The sequence below is a fragment of the Vollenhovia emeryi genome, unplaced genomic scaffold (genome assembly GCF_000949405.1).
Source record: "Vollenhovia emeryi isolate VEMERY1.0 unplaced genomic scaffold, V.emery_V1.0 DF939206.1, whole genome shotgun sequence".
Classification (NCBI taxonomy): Eukaryota; Metazoa; Arthropoda; class Insecta; order Hymenoptera; family Formicidae; genus Vollenhovia; species Vollenhovia emeryi.
Window position 1 is genome coordinate 134,407 of NW_011967160.1, and position 24,518 is coordinate 158,924.

At 42.2% G+C, this 24,518-nt stretch overlaps 1 protein-coding gene across 2 annotated transcripts in view; it reads left to right on the forward strand.

The window, feature by feature from the left end:
• The window catches only part of LOC105561485, a 58,945-nt gene that overhangs the window by 25,076 nt on the left and 9,351 nt on the right, over nucleotides 1-24,518 (forward strand). For both annotated transcript variants that reach the window (XM_012011496.1, XM_012011497.1), the window contains exons 2-3: nucleotides 12,529-12,601; nucleotides 17,662-17,891. In XM_012011496.1, coding sequence (XP_011866886.1) covers nucleotides 12,529-12,601; nucleotides 17,662-17,891 — 303 coding nt within the window. The remainder of the gene's footprint in view (nucleotides 1-12,528; nucleotides 12,602-17,661; nucleotides 17,892-24,518) is intronic.

A 24,518-nucleotide genomic window follows, 5' to 3' on the forward strand; every position in this document is an offset into this window, starting at 1 on the left:
TGTGCTCTTATCCCCAAGCACTGGCTTAAAGGACCGCTCACAGTGCGTGGCGGTGCTCGCGCGCTCTTTGTTTCAGCGTTGAACAAAGGTGCGCTACTCGCGCGCGGCGCAAACCGCGGGCGCGTACTGCAACGCGAACGGAAACGATGTTTTGTAAACGCAAAATCGCTTCCTTTGACACGAAAGCGGGGATTCTCACGGGCTCGTGTGATTTCTGCAACAATGTATGGACGACAGTGCGCTCGAGACGGAACAATTTCATCCATATCGAGTTGATTTGATTAGCGCCGTATTAGGGACATTTTTTCCGTTTTGTGACTAATTTACATGTCCATATAAAGCAGCACGAAAGCGTCACAGCTTTAGAGCGAGGTGCTTCTTATAATGTGTATTGATAGTGCGACGTTACAAGTGTATTACGTATATATTAGTTTATTCATCGAATAAGCTAATTATGTTATTATAATTGTACGCCGAGCTTGGGTCTTATGAGTTTTTTGCCGAGTTGATTTATTGCAATTTATGTGAGAATCTCTCGATTCAAGATGAAGGCAGATGATGTGACGCTTTCATGAACAAGCTGTCACTTCCGGCACTCATACGTTTCTGGTTTTCCCCGCTCGCGCGTAATAACAGGCCGTCCGATTTCGAGATTTGGATCTTTGATAAGAAAATTACATATGTCTACGTAAAAATTATAATAGATGAAAAATAAAGCATTTTTGCAATATAATTAGAGGAAAGTCCTGTATTATGCGATAGGCTTCTAATATGAGATAGTAGGATTTTCAAAGTGAATCACAAATCTTTTTTCGCGACGATTACACGATCTAACAATCAATTTTCCACTAAACAGATTTCACTTCAAGGGCAATAAATTCATGGTGGAACCAATGGATATTAAATACCTTTTAATTTAAATTAAAATACCTTTTAATTTAAATTAAAATACCTTTTAATTTAGCAGAAACTCCGCTGTCTCGTATTAAGAATCTATTTCATAATAGGGGACTTTCCTCTATATATATACACAATAAATATTAGAAGTGACAGCGTTGCTCACGAAAGCATTGCGTTACTTTCCTCGACTTGGGTGGAAATTCTCACATATAGATTGCAACAAACCCACGAGCTATTTACACAACAGAGAACTCGTAAGATTCAAGATCAACATACGATCGCAATAATACGAGTCTCTTGAACGAATAAAGTATACACGTAATATATTTATACACCGCGCACCTTCTCTCTTTCTCATCAGTTGTAGCGTTATAACAAGTACCTTTGTTTAGGCCTCGTCTGGCTAATTAGTCCCGTCGTTACCTCATTTATGATTTATCGCAAGCGCGTTGTGTAACTCGCGCGAAAAACAGTCTTTGCAGGCTCCGGCGAGCGCGCCCTCCACTCTATCGCCGGTATAGTTATCGCAGTTACCACTGTAAATGTATTCCCACGCGGTTGTATTTTCTCGCGCGGGGAGCACCGCGCGGATGGTCGATTTTATTACCACGTGTTTAGCCAATAATTCCGCATCGGTGTTAATTATTGCGTCCCGTTACGCCGCCGGGTGAATAATGTTGCTACCGCACGTGGTTGCGCATTCCCGATGCGCGAGTCTCGCAATTAACCGCCGTTCAAACGCATCTCTTTCCGTAATTACCGCCCCTGTTACTCTTTTCCGCGCGACTGTTATGTCAATGAATGCAGGTAACTCCCGTGCGACGCGTACAAGAACGCGATATTTTTTTTCCATCGCGCCGGTTATTTAATAATTTCTTTTCCCCCCCGCAACCGGTTACTCTTCTAATCGGTGGATTATTAGACTGAGAGAAGTATCCCATTAAATATAATCGGATAATCCAATTAATACATAAAAACAAGCGGACATATCCGATGAAAAATATGATCGGGTTTTCGATCAACTTTCGTCGGTAACTGCGTATCATCGGATATATACGTAATTTAAGGGAAAAATTAACCATTGGACACACTATTTCATTGGTTTATTCGATGAAATTTTTTCTCGGTGCAACACTGAGAAAAATGTCCGAAACTAATGGTACATCCGATGAAATTTGATTGGAAAACCGATGATATTTTTTTTATCGGATATATCCATTTGTTATTATGTGATAGGATTATCCGATTATATTCAATCGGACATTTTTCTCAGTGCGCGTAGGTACAAATATTTCGCGCGAGAGCGGCGAGGACCATACGGAGCCGGCGGCGGCGCGATCTCGACAATTGTTCCGATGAGTGCGCCACGCTGAATTAAATGTCATCCCGCTAAACGAAGTGCATCGAAGTGGTTAACGGTGCAGAGAAATTGTAGTTTCGCGTCTTGCCGCTATAAATTAGATTTCTCCGGTGCGATAATCCGAACTGTCGAGCGTCATCCTGCGAATTCGTCCGTCTCTCCGCGCTTATTTATTTCTTTCTTTCCGTTTTTCTTTTCCTCCCTAGAGAAAGAGAGAGAGAGGGGGGCATCCTTTCTTCCTTCCTCCTCTTTCTCTCGTTGCCGCACGCTCACAGATGTTCACGTGTGTGCCGTGGAAAAGATACAGTTAGACACTCCACGCCGGAGAGAAAGAGTAAGACAGCGGGAGGAGGGACGGGAGGGGGGAGAGAGAGAGAGGGGAGGATGGTACCTCGCCAGACGGAGGACCCGTTTTATAACTTGAGATTCATAACGGCATACGATCTTACAATGGACACTCGGTTGGCGAGCAGTGACAAACGAAACGGGATCCGAATCGACGTATTTCACGGAACGTTGGCTCCGCACGTATTAGATCCCCGCGGATTTATCTTGCAGGTAGCTTTCGGAACGCGCGTTGAAAGAATCATTTCGGCATAGGTTTCAGCACAGGTTTTCACGGTCGATCTTATCGATTGTTTTTTTTTCCTCATCAAGAAGACAATCCGGACAACACCTTCCTCCTTCGTCCGCTTTCTCCAGGGAATATCTGCTCTTATCGAGAATTGCAAATTTTTCGAAGGCTCGGTATACTCTCTAAAGTTTTTGGAGTGAAAATAGAACCATGGAGTGAAACGTTCACTCTATTGGAGCAAATCTTTACTCTATTAGAATGAATATTTACTCCAATAGAGCGAATATTTCACTCTATAGTTCTATTTTCACTCCAAAAACTTTAGAGAGTAGCGACTCGTGAAATTCTCTCTTGACCGATAAATTGATCTGGCTCACAGGTCGTTGTTCTCTGATCATCCAATGTCTTTTATTTCTCGGCATCATTATTTGTTTTACATAAAAAATTTTTTGCAGTCATTTAGCAAAAGGGGGAAGGTACGGCGAAGGCGTCCCGGTTGAGATTCCAGCGGAAAGTTTTTGGCCTTTGGGAAAATATCGTGCACGCGCATCGAAATGATGCGACGGTGCGCGTATCTCGACCGATATAGGGCGTTACTCGTTTTCTCTCGGTCGGGCATTAATGACTTCAATTTCCTGCGAGCACACGTGTATCATCAAGCGCACACGAATCGTTTTCTCCGCGGAGCGACCGCTCTCGATCGAACTCCCGTTCCAAGAAAGCGACCGACCGTCATTTCCATGATCGATGGAGGTGACACTCGCGCGCGAAAACATTCGGTGCGCATCGGCTTCGTTTTCGACGAGTCGAGACGTCGGGGGTGGCGAATAACGCGATTACGCTCGTTGCTGAAACAGTTCAATCACAATCGTCCCGTCCCGCATCTGTTTTCTCCGGGGACGCTTCCTCCTGACAGCCCGAGCGATTATCGGCGACCGATTTATCCTGTTATCTCGCGCGCGATTATTCCCGCGCCAACAAGACCGCCGCTGCGCGTCGAGTTCGTGACGCAACGAGACGCGTAATAGCCAACGTTAGTTAGGAGCAGGCGCGCGAATTATTCCGAGCGAATCCCCGCGCCGTGGATCTCGGCCCGGCTGTCGTCTTCAGCTGATCGAGTTGGAGAGCGTTTATGGCGCGATATTCAAATAATCTGGATCGCCGCTCGTCGAAGCGGTTTCACGCCAATAAGACAAGCAACCAGATCCGATCTCACATTTATTATCGTTCTGGACCGCGGCCGCAGCCTCTCCCCTCCCCTCCACCTCTTTTCCTCTTCCTCTTCTCTCTCTCTCTTTCTCTCTCACAAGCACATCTTTTTTTCCATACCTTTCTTTTTCCTTCGGTCGCATCCACGGCGATTCATCGCAGGGCGAGGTCTGTAATCAACATATATAGACCGGTGGCTTTTCCGCTCGGGATCCTGGTTTTGCGCGCGCGCGTCCTGAAAATCTTGCTCTTCCTAGATCGAGGTCATCGGGCCTATTTTAACGTATTTTACGATGCGTGACGAACGAGACGCCCAGCTGTACTTGCGGAGAATGCGCAAATGGATATATAATCGGAACGGTGAAAATTTTATGTGCGCGACGACCACGTGCGCGTTTTAAATGCCGCGCGGAGCGCACTGCGTGCGGTAACGATATTAATGATTAGAGTGCCTCATTGTCAGTTTTGAAAGGGGATCGTCCCACTGGGGAAACGCGCCCTCCGGTTTACGGAGGAGTGTAGCGTGACTTCGAGAACTTATTTCCATATTGATTATACAATAAACATAATGTGGCTCGCGCACGATATCGCGATTACAATTTATACGACGATACACGAGTGAGGCGGCTATTTCTCGGCCGTCCACCGCGCACGCACGAACTTTAATACACGTTAAATGACCCTGGGCAATTCATTATTCGTCGGGTTAGAATGTGAGATTATTACAAATCCCATGACAGCGTAGTTCGAGTCAGTATAGCTATTCGATGTCGGATGATATCATAATTGTTATCGCGTCTCGGAGCGCAAGCACAGCCTCACGTTATGCCGCGCGCGTAAAGGCCTGCGTCCACGATGCTGGAACGTGGTCCGAGTTCTAGTTTCGCGAAATGTGTAGCCATTCAACTTGCAGCTATTCCGTCCAAGCTGCAAGTTGATTGGCTACACATCTCTCGAAACTAGAACTTGGACCAGGTTCCAGCGTCGTGGACGCAGGCCTTTGAGAGGGTAACGGAATAAAAAATGCAAATTGACGTGGCCGTTTTCCAAATTTCACTGTCGGTCCCGGGCGCGCTCGATTTGACGAACGATGCGGAAAAGTCGATTGTTAAAAATACTCAAACTGGTCCGGCGCGCCAGCCAGCCGCGCGGAAGTTCCGGCGTGTCTGCGGCGACGAAATCTAGCGTTCTCCGCCGCGCAAAAGCTCACGAGAGCGTCCGGCTGGTTTTTGCAGCCCCCTCGGGGGAAATACGAGCGTATTTCTTTCGCAATCGGCGAGGAATCAGGTATGGTAGACCGGACTGCATTTCCGGGCATCGCGCGCCGCGCTGCGCCGCGCTCGGTTAGCATTCCAGCGTGCATAGCTCCCGGAACAGTCATAACGGAAAAATCCCCCTGGACTCACGTGTATTCCGCTAATGGTCGTCAAGATCGACGATCCCGGGGTCCCGGGGATCGTGGCGCCGCTTCTCGCGTCCCGAACGCGTACCAGCTCCAGCTCGAGACGTTCTCCGCTCATCCGCGCTGCGATATCTGATGCGGCGAACACCCGACGGAAAGGCATTACGAGCATCGTGATGCTTACAATGTCTTCCGCCCCTTTCCCCTCCGCGGCTCCCTCAACCCCCTTGCAATCGCTCTCGCGATGACCTCTTCTTGTATTCAGCCGTACCCTCTCAACCGTTGGTGCTCCGCTACGACCTCGACTTTAATAACCGTGGAACACGGATCCGCGGCGTTGCTTCCACCGTACGCTCCCTTGCGGATACCATTTCGTCAATCCGTTAAAGTAGACGCTTTTCAGTTCACTCTTTTGATTCTTGAATTGCACTGCGAGAAACGACTCGTCGATCGGTGTCGAAACGATGTCGACATCGACACTATCGAATTGACGAATATTTCTCACTGGGTGATTTTCGGCACAGCTAATTGAATTCTTCCCCGGGCGGGGAGAGAGAGGACAGACAAATTGGTCTTTACTCACCGGTTAATTGCCAGTGGAAACTCGGTCGGATTGGCTCCCCGTTATTACGAGCCGGCGATCTGGCATTAGATCCGCCGATATTTTTCGTTACGCAACGGTTCGGCCAGACGGGAATAATCGCTTTAACGAGTCGCGGCACCTCGTTACGCTCTGCAGTACCTACCTATCAATTTTCCACACAATGAAGCCCGAGCCCTCTGTACTATTTCTCGATGGCTCTGTAAGTTTCAAAAATGCCTTTTCATCTCGACACACCGAGGAGAATCGCGTTATTACCGCGCAATCATTTGCCGATGGACGAATATTTCCTCTCGAAATTATCACCTTGCATATATTACGAGTGCACTGGACACTCTTGCGATCCTTAATCGACACCGAAACGTATGATTAATTGAGGACCGACGGGTCGAGTCGCGACGAGGCGAGAGAATTTCGTTATCGTCGTAGCGAGGCAGAAATGAACGGCGTTAAGGTAAATTTTTCCAGTGACTGAAGGTGCGTCCTAAGGATTGAAACATTAATATAATAGAGGAGCTCCTAATATGAGGGAGCGGAGTTTGTGCTAAATTAATAGGCATCTCTGTTTGCTCCACCATGAATTTATTGCCCTTGGAGTGAAGTCTGCTTAGTGGAAAATTCATTGTTAGATCGTGTGATCGTCGCGAAAAAGATTTGTGATTGAATTTTGACGTTGAAAACCTACTGTCTCATATTAGAAGCCTATCTCGTAATAGGGAACTTTCCTCTACATATTTACATTTATTATAATATTTCTAAATTTCTAAAGAGAAGAGCTTTTAAAATTCAGTTAAAAGATATGCCAATTGGAAATATTATTTAACGAGCTTACGATCGTCGAATCTCTTATTCGGTAATCAGGACGCGATTCATTTTTTCAGTTCGATAACTGGTACAACCGGCATTACTTAATATTTCAATTAAAATTACAGCTGATCTCTAGTGATTATTTTATTCACTGTTGTCTTTCGATCGCTGACAGACAAAAGTTTTACAGAAACGCTGGTACATTAATTATTCACTGATAAAAATGCAAAACTAATCGCGTGCCCTCCTATTAGCTCAATCACCGGGACGTTTACCTTACATTCCCGGTCGCAAGATTTTCCGTCGCGGTCGTCCTTCGGCCTCGGAGAGCCGCGGCGCCTCTCTGCACATCCCACTACGTATCCTACTGTGTAGAATGTGCGCTGCTCGTAAAATTGCTGGACGCACACGACGAGGAACGCGCTTCCATCGCGTGCGTGCTAAGAGCAGCGCATTGCGCAATCGAATGTATCAATTGTTTTTGATCGGTTAACCCTTTCACGACCGAATTATAACTTTCCGTCTTCGAGCTTTGTCGTCGATGTAATATTTTTCTTGCGCAAAAGCATGCATGCTGAATCGTCGAGTCCTTTTCAATTTTGTAAGTGGAACCTATACGCGTGGTCGTGAAAGGGTTAAGAGCTATATCTGATCGTCGCTCGACGCCAGAAGCAGGTTTTTCCTGCGCGCACTAAGCAGGACTTCCTACAGCGACCGTGAAAGAAACGTACAGATATAACATTCTACGAGAGAGAAACAGAGAAGGAGAGAGACGATCTCGTCCGGTATCACGCATTCGGTATCATCAATCGTACATATTTCCGGCTATGAAAATAGCGAGCTATCGCGAGTGTAATGGAACTTCTTTGCTTTGGAACGGTGCTACTTTTCCGCAAAGTGAAATCTTCTTCTGCTCTCACTCTCCTCCCTTGCATCACGCATTCATGTATGACCACACGATAGTATCCAGAAAAAATTAATGAGAGAGAGAGAGAGAGAGCGAGAGAGAGAGAGAGAGAGAGAGAGAGAACGCGCATTTTTATTCCCATTAGGAAAGATTCCGGAACAGAAGGCTGACTCGAGCTCGACAATTTCAATCAGGGGGCTCCTGCGATAGCCTCATCAGCGTTTAATCGCCAGGTAATTATGACCTGCCGGCGATCTAATGTATATTACGGAAATCTATGGCTGGGCACGGTGGCGAATTGTTCAGCGGCCGGCGGTAGTAGCCGCGACGGAGAGATACGGTGGATAGGAGCGTGGGCCGTTTTAATGCTATTGAGGCACCGCGTGCACGCGCGCGCGCGCGCGCTCGCGTGCGTGTGCCGGCGCGTAGATGCGCACATATATCGGGTAATCCACGCGTGCACATGTGTGACTTAACCGCACTCGCGCGCGGGTCAATGCCTCGGCCGTTTCCGAGTAGTAGGGTACGCACTTACGCCGCCGTATACCTTTTCCCTCGCGTTATACCCGCGAGCACGCGTTTCAAGTGTACCCGCGTCCGCGAACGTACGCACGTGTTCGTCGGGGCTTCCGCGAGGGAAGGCCACGCGCGGCGACGTCCGAGAGTCCGGAGCGACGTTGTGTAATCTTTTCGGGATGTCCCGTTCTCGGAATTACGAAACGCGTTTGACGGTCTCCTGGGCTGAAGGGCCCTAAAATTACTGACGCGTTTGACGCGAGATTCCACTGATTAGAAGTACGAGAGACGCTACTCTCCGGGTAAAAAGAAGACAGCAACCCATTTTGGGGCCCACAATTAGTAATCGAATTATTTGAATTGTTCGTAACTCTAATCTCTTTTACGAATTTTACCCCGCGTAACTAAAAATCGCAATTAGCTATTCTATCTATATCCAAGATTTTTAAGTAATACTAATCAATTATCTCAATTAGTTCTGTCGATATTCAGTAACGCAAAGATAATTTTCACTCAAGAGGCACTAACCGAAATGTTAAGTTGTTTAACTACAAAAAAAACGGTCAAAATTTTTTCCAGAGTAGAGTTACGAACAATCTAAATAATTCGATTGCTAATTGTGGACCCCAAAATGGGTTGCTAACTGTCTTTTTTTCCAGAGTACATCCACAGAAAAGATTTCCAGATCTAATACTATTACACTTCATAAAATAGAATCGATATAGCGCCAATCATATTTATTATAGAGAAAGGAATATTTTAATCTTAAATAAAAAAATTCTAAAATCTAGAATCTAAAATCTAAAATCTTTTGTCGAATATCGTCGTGTTGACTTTGTGCGTAAGATGGAAGGACAATTTATTCTAAACGCAAGAATATACAAACTTACATTTATATAAGTTACTCTTGTCTCGATATAGTAAGTCAATCTTTTTTAATTCGATAGAGGAGAATAAGAATCATTGATTTTATTTTGATATTGTCTTATTTTTATACTAAATGAGGTTGTGAGAAATATAATATAACGTTTCGTTATTGCATGGCAATTTTTACGTAACGATTTTTTTATTTCGATCAGAATTGATTTGGATCAAGCGCTTCTCAAGCAATGCTTCGTGATATTAGAAATTTTAATTATTCAGGAGATTTGTTTTTCTTCATAAAAGTTGTCATTGGAATGCATTGAGATATCGAATCAATGTTTATAAGAAAATAAGAGATTAACAGAAAGTAATTAAAAAATAAGCAACTAAATAGCACAATTGTCGCAATTTTGTTCGTTTTTCTAACGTGTCCGATTTTACAAATGTGGATCAACTTTCATCTTGGTTTAACTTACTTTTCCTAACTCGTAGAAACTGGAAGCGGGTGAAAAGCAAGTTAAACCAGGATTACAATTAGCCTGCATTGTGATAGAAATGGGCATTAATCAGTTATACATTTTATGCGCATTATCCGCGATCAATTTTCATACACGACAGTCTTATACGCGATGAAGCATCTGACTAGAAAGTCCAGCGTGAATACAAGATTCGCAGGCGGTGTTTAATGTACCGCTCGTAATGCAGCGCTAATGTTACGAATATAGTAACCTTTAAATCGAATTACGGGAATCGGTGATTACGGTTACGGCGGTGATTTGCAAGGTCAGTACGTGGGCATCGAACATCATGGTACATCTCTCCGTCGATCCACTCGGCTTGCCATCGAAGGCATCGACGCCACACGATCATACGGTCGATCGTGACCGCGACACGATCGTAACTCCCATTATTATCATAGGCAACCTAGAAAACTAAGCATCCGTGGTCCCTGTCCCCGTAATGTACGCGGCAGAATCATTGCACCACGCAGCACCGGACCGTGAAATGCCGGAGAGCGCTCACGAGAGAAGAGTCCTTTATCTTGACGGATAAGATTATATCTGCATACCGGACAGGTGCGCAGGTGTGAAGCGCAATTACCGGCGCGATAACCAGAATCTCTCGCGCTAATACAATCGCGATTATTACCGCGAGTAATCCGGTTCGCGCGAGATCATCGTGACGCTGCGATATAAATCGCGCGTTCGAACGAAGCGTCAAAAGTTAGTGATGGAAGATCCCGCTTATTAGAGCCGTCCTTATTGAATTCATTTCTGACAGCGACTTTTCTTCAGCTCGATAGAGTTGCGCATCGTACATTCCTAAAGGATTCGGAGGCTGATCGATCGTCAAGTTTTTCAAGGCCTGTGTCCACGATGCTAGGACTTGGTTCAAGTCCTAGTTTCGAGAAATGTGTAGCCTATCAATTTACAACTATTTCGTAAAAGCTGCAAGTTGATTGGCTACATATTTCTCGGAACTAGAGCTTGGACCAAGTTCCAGCATCCTGGACGCAGGCCTTCAGAGATCGAGTTATTTTACACACTTCTCGATCACAAGAGACGAGAGGATAAGCGAATTTTCCAACAATCGAGAGGAATAGAGACGTGAAACGAGCGATAAAATAAAAATTTCTACATGTGGCCCGTTTACCTCCCAGATAACAATTCTTGCGCGCCAATTTTGCTTGTCTTAAGGCCTGTGTCCACGATGCTAGAACTTGGTCCAAGTTCTAGTTACGAGAAACGTGTAGCCATTCAACTGGCAGCGTATTCCGTAAAAGCTGCTCTTGGATCGTTGGACACAAGGCTTTATGCATGCAAACTTGTACGAGATTTGCCTGAGTTGTGCCCGTAAGATATGTTTAGCCCGTGCCTTTGCACGCAAGTGGTCAGCTCATGTATTAACGCATAAATATCTAACGACTCGCGTACAAAAATGGCTCAACAACGCAAGCAAAATCCTATCCAAGTGCGTCGTCCTAAATCTAGATGTTTGCCCGCAAAATGTTTTCTGGACTATTGTGTCTCTTAATACTCGTATTTTTTTTATACGTGCTTTTCATTAATTAATATTCCCAGTGTCGTTATCGCGGCTGATAAAGCTCGATGAAGCTCGAAACGTTCCGCAAATGATTATAGACATCGATAAATCAAGTTATACTGTTCAAATCTATATTTCTGTTCGTTTATTGTCCCATGAGTCTACTTTGTGTTACAAATTACGAGCTTGGCTGTATTATTATTTAAGATTCCCATTTTCGTTACAATATCGCATATGCGGTGCCGGTGCGTGGCCGTCGCCTTCGTTCCGGCGGAACGCACCGCGTGAGTGAGGTACCGTTTGAAAATACCACGAAGCAAATTCCGCGGAATCGTTCTACAGCACGGACGATCGACAGCGCGCGCGCGCGATGTGCGCGCGACGTGCGCGACTCTCTAATTAAACGTAACGTTTCGTATTGTATGAAAGTGACCGAAAAGGAGATGCACTTGTCAAGAAGAACAATGCACCTGCCTTGAGACTTTCCGCCTCGCGCTTTATTCGAGTCGGACGCGCTAAGAATGTCGTTCAATGTCACTTCCGCTTCTTCACTGCAGCCATGTTGGATTGTGACATCGGAAATGATACGCTGCAGTAATTGCCGAAATAAATTAATTCTCTCTGCGCACCATCGAGCAATAAAGTGTACTCGATATGTTCATGGATTAATATAAATATAATTGCCGTTTTATCAATTTTATGAAATTTATCTTCGTAACACAGAAAGTTCGCATTGGAGAAAAATCCGCTATCATGAAATAAACTCCTAATATGAGATAGCAGGGTTTTTGCGAAATTAATAGGCATCATCTATTGGTTTCATCGTTAATTTAGTATCCTTGGAGTGAAGTCTGTTTAGTGGAAAACTCATTGTTAGATCGTGTAAACGTCGTGAATAAAGATTTGCGATTAAATTTTGATGTTGAAAACCTGCTATCTCATATTAGAAGCCTATCTCATAATAGAGGACTTCTCTCTATATGTATCTGATATATGAAAATAAGAATAGTTTTTTATAAATTTCTTAAACTACATTATCAGAATAAAAAATGCTACTGAAATGTGATGTAACGGAAGAAAAAGAATTTATTTCTTCCCTCTGACATTTCTCTCGTAATCCAACGGTGCTGCAATAAAAAGAGATTAAATTAAATTTGATCTCGCGAAAACATAATACGTTTCAATTTCGTTGTAATTTCTAAATTTAATTGCAATTACACACGTCTTAAAAAAAATAAGAACAACAAAATAAAGTCGCGCGACTACGTTAACATGTCTTTCTTTTCAAGCTAAAGAAACTGCATCTCCTGTTTATTCCCCGACTAATTTGCCTGTGATTTTTCAGCGAGTCGGACATGGCGCCGAATGCGGAGGAGGAGCTGCTGGTTGTAAAACCATGGGGGCCGCAACCGGAAAAGGTAAGGACCCAGCGTTAAGTAAATTACGGCGTGCCGATGTTAAGCCGGGGACGATTGTGTCGCGCGTCGGTTCGCCGGCGTGTAAACGGCGCGGAAGCTTTATGATGTAACTTGAGTCGCGTTAAACGCGGGCCTCGCCGCGGCAGGATGTTTCCGATTAGCATATCTTTCAACTTTGAGTAAATATACACGGGAGAGGGACAGGCTCTGGACCGGCAAGACGACCGATCTTCATTTTGTGCTCGGCGCACACCGTGAGAACTCCGCCACCCCTTCGGACACGATTCTGGCGCGGCAAGAAAGAGGATATTAATATTAAGAGAATAGAGCCGACCTTGCGCGAGAGCTAAAGTAGCAAGTCACCTCCCCGCCTTGACCTTGTCGCTAACGGCATATGCGCGCGCCGTACGGCTTGATTATATATTGCGTATGGTAACTCATAAATATTCCCGCGTGTCTTTCCCACCGCTTGCGATACACCGCGCTCCTTGCGTCGCGAGATAATATATATCTCACACTGTCATACGCGCGATTAATGAGAACGTCAATTTCCGCGATACAACTTCTTCCCCAATTAACCGAGGCGCATGTCTTAATATCGCGACCATTAGCGAATCTCGATCGCGTGCATTGCAATTTATAGTTTGTACACTGAAAAAAATTTCTGGTTGAATATGGACGAATCAGATAATTCCTTTAGGATTTACCAGAATTTCTGTAGGATTACAGGAATTTCTGTAGGATTACAGGAATTCTGGTAAATTCTAAAGGAATTCTGGTAAATCCTAAAGGAATTATCTGATTCGTCCATATTCAACCAGAAATTTTTTTCAGTGTACAAGTCCGTTTTGCAGCGCGTAACAGTGGGCATCAGCCGTGATAACGCAAGAATAACGTGGGTTTTTCGATTTCCTTTCCATTTCTTTTCCCCCCGCTCTGTTGCATTTTTCTTTCGAACCAGCTGGAGCAAAACCCATCTGTATTCTTCACTCGTACTACATTTACTCGCCAACGTGACAGCGAACATCAGCTGTGATAACGATACCCTAGTAGCACAATCTATCGGCGCAATATTGGGAAATAATATAAATTTACACTGACAAAAATGTCCGATTAAATATAATCGGATAATCCAATTATATAATAACAAGCGGACATATCCGATTAAATTGTAATATTGGTTCAATATTGTAAGACACCTTCTCTTGTTTTGTCAATATTCTTATTACATTGTTAAATATTGGCCAATATAAATCTGATATTATATAATTTTTATCATGCAATATTACATTTGTTCCATGGCCAATATTGGCTTTACCTTGGACAATAATCGGCCAATGCATTTCTATTATAACCAACATTGGACCAAGTTTTAGCCAATGTTTAGCCAATGCACTGTGCTACTAGGATAATTATTCACGATTCAATCTAACTGAGCACGTATGTGTTAATTCACCCAAAAAAAGATGGCGCGCGATAGTTTCACTTTGACGCGCGTGAAAGTCCGCGGATTTTACGAGTTAAGATCGAAATTGCTCAATTCGTCGGATGAAAATGGAAATCGCATGGATGGACTCGAAACGAGATCGACTGTGACGAGATATCGTGCGCGCGGCGATGTTCCGCCGTTGCGGGAAAGTCTCGGCGGCGATTTCACTTAAATTGCGGAAGGGATGCGTAAAGCGTATGTAAAGCTGACGGCGTATCGAAAGTGTTGTTATTAACACTTTCGATAAATCATCAATTTTACAGGCGGCGCGCGCCCCGCCGCCATTTTTCCCTCGCACCGAATTGGAAATTTCAAAGAAGGAGGAAAAAAGAAGATGGCTCGTCTTCGTTTCCTGGACGCGCGAAGCGCGAACGCACATCTCCGCGCGAGTTAATTAATAAGCGAGTTATACCTACGATCGTAATTGCTATAGAAACCTTATCTCTCATCGTCACGATGTCACGTAAAGACAAGCCAAAACGAAGGCAACATCGGCACGCGTCGTATCTCGCTGTAACGAGATCCAATCATGAGCGTTCGTGGATAATAGCAATAAGTACCCAGCGTGATTGATCGTGATTGCTAATGATCCTCACGTCGTGTAAATCGATTTAAATCTGTACTTTCTAGAAAGCCATTCAATTTTTCTCTCTCCTCTATTGAAAGATATCTCTCTTTCGTTTTTTTAATCTTATAATTACGACGTAATCTTATGCATCGTCTACAATGCGTGGAGTAAGCCTGGCGTAAGGAGTAAGAAAGAGCCATAATCTTTAGCTTTTGGTGCAAGGAAGCTAAAATACAGACATAATTTTTAAAATATTTGTGATACTGGCGTTCCAATTCGCCGAGAGTAAGCGTAAGAGTTGAAGTAGGAGTAAGAAATAAAATGCATTAATTTTCTTACTCCTTAATAGCACAATATATTGGCGCAATATTGGGAAATAATGTAAATTCCCAATATTGGTCCAATATTGTAAGATGGACGCCTTCTCTTATTTCGCCAATATTCTTATTACATTGTTAAATATTGGCCAATGCATTGCCAGTATAAATCGAATATTATATAATTATTATCGTGCATTTATTATACATTTATTCCATGGCCAACATTGGCTTACGTTAGACAATATCGGCCAATGCATTTTTAGTATAAACCAAGATTGGACCAATATTTAGGCAATGTTTAGCCAATGCACTGTGCTACTAGGATACTCCTACTTCAGGCTTACTGCACGCATTGTAGACGACTCATAATTGTAGCCACCGTTTCGCGAAGTGCTGGACGGGCTACCAGCTGTAATCTCGCCGATAACACCCCGTCGCATCCGCGGCCGATCTTCGATTTCCGACGTGTGATCTTACAAGCCCGCAGTGTGGAGTCAATACTCGGGAAATTCAATGCAAATTCAATGCGAAGGATAACAGAGAATATTTATCCCGATGCGCGCGGGAAGGAAGCGAGCGGGTCTAAAGCGACCGATCGGGTGGACGTGGTGCGCATAAACAGTGTCAAGAAATTATATCGAGATATTCTCATTGTCGCGCCGCGTTTCTCCGCTCTCATAAATAGTGTTTATTTACTAGCGTACCACCGCGAACGCGAGCGAGAGCCGCGAGTGAATTGCGATCGACCGCGATGCGACAATGCGGTATCCAGCAAGGGCGAAGATGCACGACCGCAAACCGGAGATGCAAGAATAACGTGGGTTTTTCGATTTCCTTTCCATTTCTCCCCTCCCCCTCACTCTGTTTTGTTTTTCCTTCGAACCAGCTGGAGCAAAACCCGTCTGTATTTTTCACTCGTGCTACATTTCTGCGCAACGTCTGCCTCATTCGCGTGCGAGTAAAAACAGAATAATTTGAAGAAATTCCCATACAGCTTATTTAATTCAGGGGTCTCTGAATTCTTCGCTCGTCCGATTAACCCCGGCGCTGCCGTTTGATAAGCGCGCGTTATATTGAAATACAAGAACCGTACGCGCTTACGGGAACGATTCTGAATGTAATTGACTCATTTGAATAATTTATACCGCTTCCGTGTGCGTCAATAGCGGATTGCTTCATAATTTATACATTCTGCATTAACCGTAAGCACGAAAGTAAATCAATTTTACGTAATTTGTTCGCGTGGAGTACAACAGTATGTATTGGCGAGGAAGCATCGCTGATTAGAATCGCCTTCCCTCCCGCAACGCTTAAAAGCGAGAAAGGCTTATTGCACATTTTATTCTCGTGGCTGAAACGGAATAAATTAATTTGCGCACTCGCATTCGATTTTCCGATATTAATGCAAATTATCGTACGACATTTCTGCATAACAGATCGACTCGTTTGCGCACAAGGGCGCGTTTTCTTTTGATTATAATAATAATAACCTTTATCGTGTTCTCTTTAGGGTTACAGTCTTTACCTTTTACATTTTTTCCACTCTAAAACTTAGCCTAAACTTAAATCTACTTAAACTATATATTTCGAGGGTTTGCGAGTTCTTTCGATTATAATTCTGTTTTAATTCGCTTAGAATTTCTTTTGTCTGAAACACAAATTATATTTTAATCTATATATTCGCAACTGGCAGAAATCGAGCCGTATACAAACGGTTAATTTCGATCCCAGTTTCATGGCTGTATTTCGCCGTAGCCGTTCTCGTAGCTGCGTCCAGCTACTGGCCGCAACTTATGGACAACGAGAAGAAACGATAATCACTACGATCCTATCAATTTACGATCGAAAGCGCCCTGAAATTAACCGTAGATATCTTCCTACCCTTCGACATATAAATATTTCATACGTATAAGCGGCAATAATTCGCGTGCTCCTCGAGAACCGCTCGATGTGCGAGGTGCCCTAACATCGCGCTGCTAGTTGTGCATAGATTAATAAATTAACTCTTTAACCATTCGAAGTATACCTTTTTCCTTTCAGCCGATTTCTCTGAAACTTGATTCTTAAGGGATTTTTGGCTGATTACTTTACTGTATTTTTATGTGCTTTCACACTGAGAAAAATTTCCATCGGATAGACCATTTAATTAAATAGCGTTTCCGATGATCAATTTTTCCGATTCATTGTTCCGATTAAATTATGTACATATCCGATAAAATTTCATCCAAAAACCGATTATATTCTTCATCGGATATACAATTTAATCGAATATATCCGTTTCTTATTATAATGTAATTGGATTATCCGATTATATTTAATCGGATATTTTTCTCAGTGCATCTTTAGCGAACCAAAAATCTTGTAGATATGAAGTAGTAAAGGCATCGGAGTGAAAGAAGTTATATTGGTTTTTAAATTTCTGATGGTGCAACATATATTACACCGTGCTTCAAAGGGTTAAATTAAAACGACATTTTCAACTACGATCATTTCATAATTTTTTATGAACTTTAATGAACTTTAAAAGGACCTTCGTAGATATTCGTTACAGTTCGGGGTCGTATAATATAGTATTACTTTCAACGTGGATAGAAAATGCCATTAATTATATAAACTGATATTGCATGGAATGAAGTACAATTGGAAGAATCTTTCTAATCAGCTGATCAAACTGTTGGCACAGGAACGCTTAAGACCACCCACGTATAATGCCGAAGATTACGCAATCGCGCTGAGACGATGGGGAAGGCGCCCATTAGGAACCGTTCAAGACTCTCAAGGTACTCTGCCGTCGACAACCAGTTCGAGTTCCGGTTATGCATCCGGAAGTGGCGAGATGACCTTGAGACAGTTCACGTCGGTCAGCGAGCTGTTAAATAAACTCAGAGCCGACCTCAGACTCGCTTTTCCCAGGTTAGTGCCCTGAGAAAATTGATCACTTGTCACTAACAGATAATTATAACAGGTAGAGTGACTTTTACTAATTTTTCCTAATATAATTATTTGCCTGTCGATACATTTCAATTTTAATTATGACGTAATCTCGATGATTTTTTAAAATATTTACTTTTTATGTAAGTCATACGCATAATTTAATTAGAATGCAGTACCTACACGGAGATAATTTTCTTTTAAAATTTATCCTGAAAACATTGTAATCGTCGGACAACATCTCAAAGAATGTTATGAGTATTTTGAAATTTTACCATACATTTCACTAATAATTCACAAAGTGTGAATTATTAAAAATACTTTGTGAAGTAACTCGCAAAGTACTTCAAAATGCCATGTCGTTCCACGATTAATCGATTTTCAGTGTAAATCTTAAGAGAAAATTCTTTCCGCGTAGTTTCAAGAAACGACCTCTAAAGAATTTGCTTGTATTTGCGGGGGGGCTCATATTTATCTACTTACGTATATATGTACTTGTATATAAGATCTAAAGATAGGTCGAGAAATCAAGCTTCTCAGAAATAGAAATAATTTTCTATTTTAGAGATTTGCTTATATTTTTGTATGATTTTTTTTACATAAATTTGTCTCTGCCTACGATACATTTTTATCCAGTGTGGCAAACACTATTTAGCCCTTTTCGTAACATCCTACGTACGTCGTACTTTTCGGCTATTTTAGTATACTTTGGCCTTTACTATTTACACGATTACAAGGGAAAAATTCCACAGGAAACGATTACTGCTCATTTTATAGCGCGGATTCGTTCACTCTCATATTCTCGGAATAGCAAATTTCTGAATGTACACGCGAGAAACACACGCGGAAGTATGAAGTATGAATTATTTGCGAACGATTAAAATAACACTTACTGTTCGTGCTCTCCGGGTGGAACTAATGACGAGAGAGATGTAAGATATTAATCTCGCGGGAGACGCCGAGTATAAATCGAAACGAGCCCGGAGAAACTCTCGGATCAAATGCAGAAATCCAAATTCCCACGTTCGCGAGACTTTTCAATTTCGAGTCGTATCTCAGGGGATAACATATGACGCACAGGAGAGATCGCCGACCGAATATTGGCCGGACGATGGAAAAAAATGCAGAGTCAGTTTACAGTTACCTTTTATGCCTCCTCGCGGAGAGGACGGGCGTGCGAGACGTTTCAGCTCATCAAAATTCTTCCCTCTTAATCGCGACACTCGGTCGCGCTTTGATTCACAGCTCGAGAATTCTCGTACATTCAGAAGGGGCAACGCTCGAGGGGCAAACGAATCTATTTCTCACGCGGAACAAGTTAATTGAACAAATAAAAAAAAAGACAATTTATCGCGAAAAGTATTACCTCAGGGTTTAAACCTGGACCTTCCTACACTCTAGGTGGGCGTCTCACCAATTCGACCACCGGGGCATTAAACGTAAAACATAAACATCTTTATCAAACTTTATATCGTTATTGCGACAAATATTATCACACAGTTGAAAAATTTGTGTTAAATTTTAACAGATATCACATATCTCAAACGGTCCACATAAATTTTTGTGTTAATTTAACATAATATGGATGTTAAATGATGACACTAATACTCTGTTAATATTTTAACACAAAATAAATGCAAATCTCAAAATAATTTAAAATAAATTTTGCTTAAAATTAACATACTTTTAATGACAAAATAAATTTTAAACAATGTAATTTTTTCATTTTACAGATGTAATTAGTCAAATGACGGTTCGAAATCACTCTCGCTTATGTTATATAGAATAGAATCAACATTTTGTTCTGTAAATTTTAACAGATAAATCTTGTTACTAATAATATAGAATATATGTATTGTGTAAGATTAAAAAATAAGTACACATTGTGTTGTTTTAACATTTCTTTTCAGTTATTTTAATAATGTTACATTTCAGGTCAATTGACACAAGAGCAATATGTTAAATTAACACATAAATGTGTTAAGCATTTAATATTGTACAAAAATTTTAACCGGCATTTTTTTTAACAAGAAAACAAATTTTCCAACTGTGCCTCGGTGGTCGAATTGGTGAGACGCCCGCCTAGAGTGGAGGTCCAGGTTCGAACCCTGGCCGAGGTAATTTCCGCGATAAATGTTCTGTACTATTTAAGATGCCAGGTACGGTCAAGAAAACACTGACGTTGATAATTACCGCTGGCGACATTGAAGAATTCTGATTAAATAAAAAAAAGTCTCTCTCGTGTGGTACCCCCGAAGCGAAGTGTCTCGGGAATTAGTCGCGATTCTAAACCGGTAACGTCGTAAAAATCACTTGCACGATTACAAAAGCAGCGCCGAGGGCGTAATGCGCAACCGCGCGCAACATTCACGTCTGTTAAGTCCGAGGATGATTAAGAATCGCGCGTTATCGCCGGGAAATTTTTCCTCCCGCCTGTCAATGCTTCACACCGCCGGTCGGAAGATCGATGATGTTTGTCTCGCGCGCCGAGACGCCCGGGGCGCGTTTGTTCACATCGATTCGTAGCGCCTATAATCGCGGCCATGAGATAGTCGGCTAATTGGTTGTAATAATTAAGTCGCGATAGCAATCTTGTTTCTGGCAAATGAAGCTTGTAATAATTTCCACCGACAAGCCACCTAAATTGGCTGCGCAAACAATTACAATTATTTGTTTTAAAATTGGATTGGTCGCCCCTCAGACTCAAACTGGCCAGCGAGTTGTACCACAATGTCGAGTCAAACTAAGATAAATTAATTTCTTCACCTCGTGTTATTAAAAAAGAAATGATTGTGACATGTCGAGAAAAAAAAAGAAGTGGGTAAAAGGTAACAAAAAGTAATGAGAAGGAAGAATATAAAGTTAGGCGGTTTCGTTTTATAATTTCGTGACTGCAGGCCTCCACTTTGAAACACGATTTAAACACCGTAACACCTTTTTCTATTAACTGTTGCGCTAACAGGATCGTGTTTCAAGTCGTGTTTCAATCATACATCGTATATCGCACGCGGAATATTACGTCCGGGCGATCCGACGCGTTCAACTACGTTCGACGATCGCAATTCGCGGCTGTCCTGAAATTAAAGCCACGACGTATCCTGCCTGCCGCTCCCCGACAAACGATTTACATGGCGCGAATGATCTACCGTACGCTCCGCTCGAGAGAGCGAGCGAGCGAGCGAGCGAGCGAGAAAGAAATATAGATGGAAGAGAACAGCGCGGATCCGTTAACTCGGCAGATGATTAAAGACGATGCTCAGCATTAAATTCTTCCACAGTCTGTCGCTGGTACCAGCGCGTTTTAAAGGACGAGCGTTGATGGCTCTATCCTGATGCGCGCGTGCGTCATATGGCGAACGAGAATGTCCCAGATAAATGAGTTATAATACGGGCTGCGCCTCTCGATGCCGGCGCGTACCCCGTAAGTAGCGGGCTTTGGATATAACCGAATGCCGATATTACGGCTAACTGTATAGTGGCGCACCGTTGCAAATCGATCTGGCCGTGCCGCGCATCTTCCGTCTTCGCTGGCGAAACAGCTGAAACGAGCAGGTGTATCATTTACGAAACGAAACCCTGTTAGAGCTCCCCCCAATTGTATTTTCATGGATTCGCTGTACGCGCGGCTCGTACAGCGAATGGGGCTCTCGAATGAGGACTCCTTCACGACGTTCTCGTCTATAACGGTATTAGCTGCAAGTAAGACAACTTCTCCGTAAATTAACTTTTCGAAAATATTGCGAAACATGTTATATGAAATTACATGTGTCTGCACACCCACCCACCCACACATACACACACACACACGCACACACGCACAAAGAAACACAAGGTATTCCTCGTAACGCGTGCGATTCGCATTTAGCGGGAACAGGCTTGGCTATCTAAAAATTACCTTAAGTGTCCGAAGTTACTCCAAATTTATTAAGTAAACTCTTAACTTCTTTAAGTAAACTCTTGGAAGATTACTTTTAAAAACTTTAAATTTCATTGAAAGTAAATTTTCCCAAGGGTTTCGATAATTCACCTGTATACGACTATAAGTGAAATGAGACGGTTTTTATCCGACAGTATAAGATGCAGTAATAAAATTTTTAAAGATATTTTCTTTAAGAAAATCATTCTGTCGATCAAAAAGTAATCAAATTTGATCTAAGTTAAATTTATATATAAAAATTATTTAATGTTTTCTAGAGATTTGACAGGGGGTGTGTACTTTCATTAATATGCACTAATCAGTTTTTTTCACCAATATATAAATATATATTGGATATATACATATAATTAATGTACGTATATTAATATGGTAATATTCCAGGAATCTTGCTATGCTGAGCAAATCAGGTCTGTACTACTTCACTTTATTTCTTTGTGTTACTTTCATCAATCCAATCGGTCGTCTAAAGTGAAGACATGTCGTACAACTTTCTAGTAAATTTACGGTGTGACGAGTATATCCTCTTAAAGAAAACTCGAAAAAGTTCTATGATTTGACGGAAGTTGCATCGTATCAGATGAGGACGATAGCGTGAAATTAAATCATTCCACTTTCTCCTAATAGAATCTAGTTCGCCCGAAGAAACACTACTTTATTTACAATTTATTTACATTTCCCTGTGAGCACGCGCGGAACTGTTTCAAATTCTTATCCAAATCCGAAGAATGCAGGTGTAATCGTAGAAACTCGAAATTCATCTATACATACAGGATTTACTTAATTGATAAAAACTACATAAGTATGGAAATATAGATTTCCGTTTTATTTAATATAATAGAATAATGTATGAAGCAAAAGTGTGTAAAACAAATTCGCTCGTTTCATTCTTTCGAGCCCCGTTTACTAGGAAATTACCAACGGATCCTTTTCTTAATTAGATCTAGTTAAAGCGATAAAATCCGCCTATAATCTGAGAGAGTAGATATTGTTACGCGATGTATTTTTTACGCAGTAGCGAGCACAGAAAGGAAACACGCACATTCATAAGAAGATGGCAATGTCTAACGAATCGATTCTCCGATCTTCACGAAAGATTCCTACATGCAAAGCGAATTACTTTCCGATTAGTCTTCGAGAGATCAGCTTGATCAATTGATGGAAAAAAAAGTACAAAGCGAACAAAGAGAAAAATCTCTCGGTCTCGTTCTCTTCTTTTTTTTTCCTTCCCTCCCTTTCGCACACGAGCGAGTATTAGTCGCCTCGAAGGCGAAGCCTCGACCGGGCACCGAACCCACCGGTACACTCATAGTCCACAGGTGCTTCCGCTTAGCGTAATAACGAATGCATAACCGCTTCCTACTACACGCACGATGAAAAACGAGGAAGCTTTTTTTCCTCTCACACGATATCAGACACCGCCGTCGTGCTGGTCTTCTTGCGCGGTGCATGTCGATACGTCTGTCATTGTTTGCCGCGTGCTCGTCTGCCCCTCAAGCGCCTTCTTTCTCACCGGTCACACCTCAATGGGTTCTCTACGATGTATTCTTGTATCTGGTCTCTTCATTGTCCTTGAAAGCGCGATCGCTGTCGAATGCACTTGCATCTTGTCCATTAGTCTCCGCCGTTCAATTATGACTCGGTTAACTCGATCCGCACATCGTTCGTCGATGAGTTCTCGCATATATTACCTGTAACGTATATATTAATATGTGTATTTACATAAAATTCTCGCGTATCAAATTAAATTAAAAATTAAATGCTCAAAGATGGATGTGAAATCAATTTAATTACATAGGTCTTACTAACAAGACGAATTATCTTTAAAAAAAAAGAGAAACATTTTGGAGAATATCTATTTGAGAATATTTCGAACATATCAATTGAAAATAGTTTGAGAATATTCTTGAAGACTACATGTGTGTATGTTTAAATAAAATTTCGTTTTATTTTTCCTTGATTTTATTCTAAATTTACGCAAATTCTCAAATAAATTAAAAATCAAAATAGAAGGTAGAAACTTAGCGTGCTTCTGCTGCCTGTAAAAATGCGTGCAAAATCAATAAGTGCACGCGATACTTCGGATTTAAGAAGTTACGCAAGATTGTTGAAAATAGATTCATAACGAGAGAATTATAATAACGTGAGGCGGCACGAAAGCGTCATTTCGTTATGCGATAAGCAATAACATTACAAAAGGGACTAGTACGTACACACGGGTGTATCATAGATGTTATTTCCATGAATTATATGCATACATTATCATACATTTGTACGTGTAATACTGGGTTTTATCCATCGCGATCGAAACACGTTGCCGTTATCGTGGATGTTTTATGCTTTATCAATATTCATGCGCCATGTGCTGCCCAGTGATCCGTACGTATCGAGACTTTCCTACGTACCTACGGCCAGTTGAGCACTTATTCTTTTGGAATATAGCTGTCCGGTTTCATCCAACTTTTTACTAACGATATCAATCTATTCTTCGATACGCATCGTCTATTTCCATAAAATGCTGGCTGAAAAACTGCATAATTTTCTTCCATATAGCGGAGGAGAAGAAACGAAAGAAGATAATGACTATTTGGAAGAAAAGATTGACACCAGTGAATCTGTAATATTTAAATATCGAGGCAGAGAGAGGAAGAGGGAGAGAACTTGCTTATTTCGGC